Source organism: Aedes aegypti, chromosome 1, assembly GCF_002204515.2.
Source record: "Aedes aegypti strain LVP_AGWG chromosome 1, AaegL5.0 Primary Assembly, whole genome shotgun sequence".
Lineage (NCBI taxonomy): Eukaryota > Metazoa > Arthropoda > Insecta > Diptera > Culicidae > Aedes > Aedes aegypti.
The window spans coordinates 262,950,724-262,957,452 of NC_035107.1; the positions used below are offsets into that span (position 1 = coordinate 262,950,724).

Here is a 6,729-nt window from a genome sequence, read left to right on the forward strand (position 1 = left end):
TTAGAGGTTATTTGCTGTAATTTTGGCTTCTGCTTTGGTCCGTGGAAATTAGGTCAATAAATTAATTACAATTACAATAAATAATAAATACAAGATAACATTACAAAGCGGCTGAGCCGCCCGGAATGGGGATCGAACCGTGGCGTATTGAAATTTTATTTTCATAGTTGATCCACCCTTTTCGGTGCTCAACCGCGTTGGACTGTCTGTTGGCTGCAAGCTTCCAATTTCTTCTGCATTCTTGGAGTGTGGTTATTTCGATCGACGAGATCTCGAAGTGCGCGCACGTCGAGGAATCTGGGGGGACTCCTCGATAGTCTTCCTATTCTAGTTTTCTCGGCTTGAGGGGGGTTTCGTCGTTAAATCCTAATGACCGATTGGAGCACGGGTTGGGGTTTGGGTTCGGGCGGCGTGTCACAAAACGGACAAGAGGATTTAGTTCTTGGGAACATGAGCCCGGTAGGCACGGTCCTGCATCTGCATATCGTCGCTGATGGAGTTTCCGAAGCTACGGTGGAACTGTCCGGATTCGTGGGTATCGAATTCACCATGGTTCGACGAGTAGGTATGGCTCTGCTGGACATGTGGGTGCTTCACGATTTCGTAGGTGGTCTTTTCGTGTCCTTCTGGGGTGACCAGCTTCTTCAGACCGATGATAGCGGAGATGACCAGGGCGATCTTACCGATTATCAGAGCCTTACCAGCGACGATAGCAATGGAGTGGTACACCATGGTCAGGATACCTCCCTTGATAGCCATTGCAGCGAGGAATGGTCCGAGGTACTTTTTCATCTTCTTGCGACCTTCCTCGACCAAACGTCCAGTTTCCTGCTGGCCGGAGACGAGCATACGTGGCACGTTGAGCGACAGCTGGTGGGAATCCATGAAACGGGCAGCACGTTGGTACAGCAGTTCATCGATCTTGGCCGAGGACAGCTTGTTCAGTTCGAGTTCGTTTAACGAGGGTTCGTTCAGGGACCGCTGTTGGTTTTCACCTTCGGCCTTCTTCACGATCGACATTCCATCAACCAGCTTGATGCTTGGCAGTTTAATAGCACGGTCCGTCAGTTTCAGGGCCTGGACCTTGATGCACTTGAGTAGTTCATCACTGTCTTCGCAGAGGGAGTACACTTTTCGCAGGGCACGTACGGTTCCATCGTCGGCGGAAGCTGTCTGGACGGCGACCAACACACAAAGTACACTACACACTAACTTGAGAGATGCCATTGCACTGCTCTGAATTTTTGACTAAGGTAATATAAACTAAACTACTAATGGATGGATCGATGCTGTACGCTTCCTCCGATCTGAACTGCCTTGAACAATTTATACTACTGATAGCTTTCTTCAGGGTGCATCCAGATTTTATCCGTTCAATTGCACCAAACTCCTACGCTGTGCATTACCGTCCAAATTGTTACATTTTCCCTTCGAGGATTTGCCTGTGTTGGTGCACATATGTGCAGCAACATACGCAAATCTAGCCACCGCACACCAAAAGAGATAGAACTTTTTGGAGCGTGAAAATTCGCACATATACCACCCACCCATCGAATGCCTAGGCAAACATTTCTTCTTGGTTAGATCCGGTTGGGCCCAAGTCCGGCTACCGATCTACAATGCTCAAAGCCTACGCGAAACAATTTGCAAGCTTCACTAATTTGCTGTAAGGGAAAAGTAAAAACGTTAATAAATTAGTCGCTGCGCTCTGATGAGGATGCACCACATGCAATACAGCTGGTAGATTTCCGATCGTGACGAAGGGAGAATGGGCCGTCCGCGGGAAGGAAAGCTATGTAAGTCCTGAACATCAAATCCGAAGAACTGAAGGCCATGGACATCGCAAACATCAATCCGTGTCCATGCACGCGAAAGCGAAAAGGAAAATCGGTGAAAATTAAACCTTCAAATGGTAGAAATGCCTTCGCATAGCTGAAAGCCTCAACACCCTCAAACCAAAAAAAAAGCCTTTACACATAAACAGCAGTTGTTGTTTTTACTTTTGGACCCCTACAGCGGCACTATGTGGGAGGTTCGTTGCAATTTAAATCTCAAACTACCAGCATAACTAGCAGGTACTTAGCTGGCAAACATCGACTACAGGTAAGTACATGGCCGTGTCCTTCAGACCGTGAATGATGGATCGCATGCTACCTAATCCTAAAACGATCGCCCGTATGGTTGAGTCGAGGCCAGTGGCCATGCTGATCGAGGCAAATATACAGCTATTTTCTCCAGCTGTTTAGCGCCCAACACGACAGAACATCAAACATAATCGATTAAAATAAGGTTTCGATAATGGTGCTGTTGAAAGCGTTCAAATATTTGATTAATGACCGTCAAACATAGTTCGATGTTAGGTGTCATGTTTCAAATTGATTTTTAAAATGCTTCTTGAATATGTTTCAATAAATATGTACATAAATTGTATGCACCATATGTGAACAATTATACATATATATATATTTTTGCCAGAGTAATATGCACATACAAGTGCTCTCCGAAAATTATTATGATTTCAGATTAAGGAAACCCTTCTACAGATTTAACTAATAAATTTCAGATAAAATTAAAAGAATTGTCCGGCTGTGTACAAACTTATCAAATGATCATACTAAATAGCTGTGCTCTTACTGCTGAGCCTGATAAGATTATGTTAATCAGTGGCGTGAGAGGCGGGAAGGACATGTAGGGCATGTCCTACGTACACAAATATCTGGATAGGACATTCAAGAGATTGTCTTACCCATTATTTCAAATGACTGTTAATAAAATTTAAAAAAACATCTGTTGAACTATAAAATGCTGCAATTCTCATACCGCATACAAATCAATATTTGGTTTTTCAACACAAGTACTTTATTAAAAAATGAAACAAAATTGAACTCATAGACGACGAGATTCGATGAGGTATGAAAAATTTAAATTGTGCACATATCTAGGAGAAACATACTCTATCAACTACACTCCCGTGCATAAGTTTGGGATCACCTCCTAAAAAACATGCAAAAGTGTTCTGTCCATATCTCTGTGATTACACGTCCAATTGAAACTCTCTAAGTCGCATTCGAAAGGCAAAGAGTTATATTCTTACTTTGTATGTATTTTTCCAAAAACATTCTTTGAACTTTGTATACTAAATTTTTACTTAAATTTGTGACATTTTTCAAAAAAACACACTGAAAAATCATATCTAATTTCCTCAGCATTGGTTCGACCAAAATTTTAAATCAAAGTGTCATTAGAATCGTAATCTTATATTCTTTGAAGAGACCCTACGAAATTTTTGCGGAAAAATCTGAAAAGTATTCAAAATTAATGAAACATTCAGTCAAGTCATTGTACAAAAGTTTGGGTTCACTCCTCAGTATGGTGTATCGTGCAAAAGTTTGGGTTCTCTTGAACTTACTTAAATATGTGAAATCTCAAACCAATCATGTACGCGCCATTATTTGCGCTCAAAAAAGCTTTAAACTATAAAAATCGGTTGAAAAATGGCAGAGATATTGACAAAAATGATGAGCGTGCGGCTCAGGTGAACCCAAACTTTTGCACGATTTGCATCATACTGAGGGGTTAACCCAAACTTTTGCACGATGACTTGACTGACTGTTTCATTGATTTTGAATACTTTCCAGATATTTCCGCCAATATTTCGTGATGTCTCTTCAAAGAATATAAGATTACGATTCTAATGACACTTTGATTTAAAATTTTGGTCGACCCAATGCTGCACTCTAACAAATAGTCATTTAAATTTACGTGTTTTTAGATGCACATAAAAGAAGCGAACCTTTTGACATAAAAATACATCTGTTCTTAAAATTACATGACCGTGAAAAACCAAAAAAAAAATACACGCCAGGACGTAAAAGTCGTTATAACTGACTTTTACATCCTGGCGTGTAATTTTTTTTTCCATCCTGTCATTCTCTGAGAACTGAGTTGCTATGCGCGTATTCGGGTACTCCAAAACTCTTACCTTCATGGTGCTTTTGAAAACAAAACTAAATCAGGCGGGCATCAACATAGAGGAACCAGTGATCACTATTCTAGGCGCCCACTGCGCCAGCTCCACACGAGAATAACAATTTCAAACATTTCCCCTCCAAAAACAACCGCCCAACATACAATGCGAAAACGATTCCACGAAATACTACAAACGGGGATAAATACAACTACGCTTAATCGATCACTTCACAAAAATCCAAATAATGCACTGGCTAGCAGATCACACACACTTCACTATCACTTTTATTCCACGTAATTTGGTATTATTTTCTCTTATAAACACAGAGGAGAAAAATCGCGACGCAAGACACCGGCCATGTTGAAAACAAACTCAATGATGCACTCTTAAAAAAAATGAACTTTACATGTGACCTAATTGACATGCACTTAAATATCTTGTGACGCGATTGCATTTATAACGTAATTATATGTTTCTTGTGATTTATACTTAAAAAACATGCAACGAAATATGATTTCAAATAAAACTAGACTGAGATTTCAGTCCAGAATGGATCTTTACAAAATTCTATAACGTTTGTGTCAATTTTATGATTTCACAAGTCATTTGTCGTAATATATGAACGAGGAACTTATATTTTCATTTTAGAAGACGCAAATTTACATGAAATTTGACTTTGACGTCAGGCTTGGTGTCGGCATCATTGAGTTTGTTTTCAACATGGCCGGTGTCTTGCGTCGCGATTTTTCTCCTCTGTGTTTATAAGAGAAAATAATACCAAATTACGTGGAATAAAAGTGATAGTGAAGTGTGTGTGATCTGCTAGCCAGTGCATTATTTAGATTTTTGTGAAGTGATCGATTAAGCGTAGTTGTATTTATCCCCGTTTGTAGTATAGTCTTATCCACTGGTGTACTAATCTGACTCGGTCGAAGAATTTTGACACTAGAGCGGGTCCAGATCACGTGGGGATCATACGGGAGCGTGCCCCGCTCAAGTGTCACAATTCTCAGACCGAGTGAATTTAGTACACCGGTGGATTAGACCATTTCATGAAATCGTTTTCGCATTGTATGTTGGGCGGTTGTTTTTGGAGGGGAAATGTTTGAAATTGTTATTCTCGTGTGGAGCTGGCGCAGTGGGCGCCTAGAATAGTGATCACTGGTTCCTCTATGTTGATGCCCGCCTGATTTAGTTTTGTTTTCAAAAGCACCATGAAGGTAAGAGTTTTGGAGTACCCGAATACGCGCATAGCAACTCAGTTCTCAGAGAATGACAGGATGGAAAAAAAAATTACACGCCAGGATGTAAAAGTCAGTTATAACGACTTTTACGTCCTGGCGTGTATTTTTTTTTTTTTTTTTTGGTTTTTCACGGTCATGTAATTTTAAGAACAGATGTATTTTTATGTCAAAAGGTTCGCTTCTTTTATGTGCATCTAAAAACACGTAAATTTAAATGACTATTTGTTAGAGTGTGCCGACACCAAGCCTGACGTCAAAGTCAAATTTCATGTAAATTTGCGTCTTCTAAAATGAAAATATAAGTTCCTCGTTCATATATTACGACAAATGACTTGTGAAATCATAAAATTGACACAAACGTTATAGAATTTTGTAAAGATCCATTCTGGACTGAAATCTCAGTCTAGTTTTATTTGAAATCATATTTCGTTGCATGTTTTTTAAGTATAAATCACAAGAAACATATAATTACGTTCTAAATGCAATCGCGTCACAAGATATTTAAGTGCATGTTCAATTAGGTCACATGTAAAGTTCATTTTTTTTTAAGAGTGTGAGGAAATTAGATATGATTTTCCAGTGTGTTTTTTGAAAAATGTCACAACTTTAAGAAAAAATTTAGTATACAAAATTCAAAAAATATTTATGGAAAAATACATACAAACTAAGAATAACTCTTTGCCTTTCGAATGCGGCTTAAAGAGTTTCAATTGGACATGTAATCACAGAGATATGGACAGAACACTATTGTATGTTTTTGAGGGGGTGAACCCAAACTTTTGCACGGGAGTGTATATAACTTCAAGACTTTCTTGATTCTTGGAGACTTTTCTTTTTTATTACGGATAGTTTAAGTATTCATAAAAACTAATGTCTCACAAATGTGTTCAAAATTTCAAAATTATTCAAAATGAATGTTTTAGATACCGTCGCTGAGAGTGGGCCAAAAATGCTTAGGTCCTGAATTGGTTTAAAACTACTTACTCAATTCGACTTTAAATGCTTCGCTTAGTATGAGAATATGTTCATGAGTAATGTAATTTCAAATGTTGAACATATCATTTGTTTTCCATTGAATAGGAAAAGTATGGAAGTTGGTCCCTTCGAGAGGGCGACATTGGGCCTAACAAACTAGTATTGATACACAATAAGAACATAAAATCGTCTTCCGCTCCAGTTTTCCAAAAACAATTGAAATGATGGATATACAAGTGAGCAGTGGGGCCCAGATAGCCGTAGCGGTAAACGCGCAGCTATTCAGCAAGACCAAGCTGAGGGTCGTGGGTTCGAATCCCACCGGTCGAGGATCTTTTCGGGTTGGAAATTGTCTCGACTTCCCAGGGCATAGAGTATCTTCGTACCTGCCACACGATATACACATGCAAAAATGGTCAATTGGCATAGGAAGCTCTCAGTTAATAACTGTGGAAGTGCTCATAAGAACACTAAGCTGAGAAGCAGGCTTTGTCCCAGTTGGGACGTAACGCCAGAAAGAAGAAGAACAAGTGAGCAGTC

General features: G+C 39.5%; 1 protein-coding gene across 1 annotated transcript; it reads right to left on the bottom strand.

Annotated features, from left to right (window-relative positions):
- Window positions 1-435: 435 nt before the first annotated feature.
- On the bottom strand, window positions 436-1,227 carry LOC5564511. Its single transcript, XM_001648775.2, has one exon. The coding sequence runs from the start codon at window positions 1,225-1,227 to the stop codon at window positions 436-438; it is 792 nt and encodes a 263-aa protein (XP_001648825.2).
- Between the last annotated feature and the right edge of the window lie 5,502 nt (window positions 1,228-6,729).

Bases quoted from the DNA above. Each gene is read 5' to 3' on its own strand.
- LOC5564511 (XM_001648775.2), bottom strand. From the start codon at position 1,227: ATGGCATCTCTCAAGTTAGTGTGTAGTGTACTTTGTGTGTTGGTCGCC.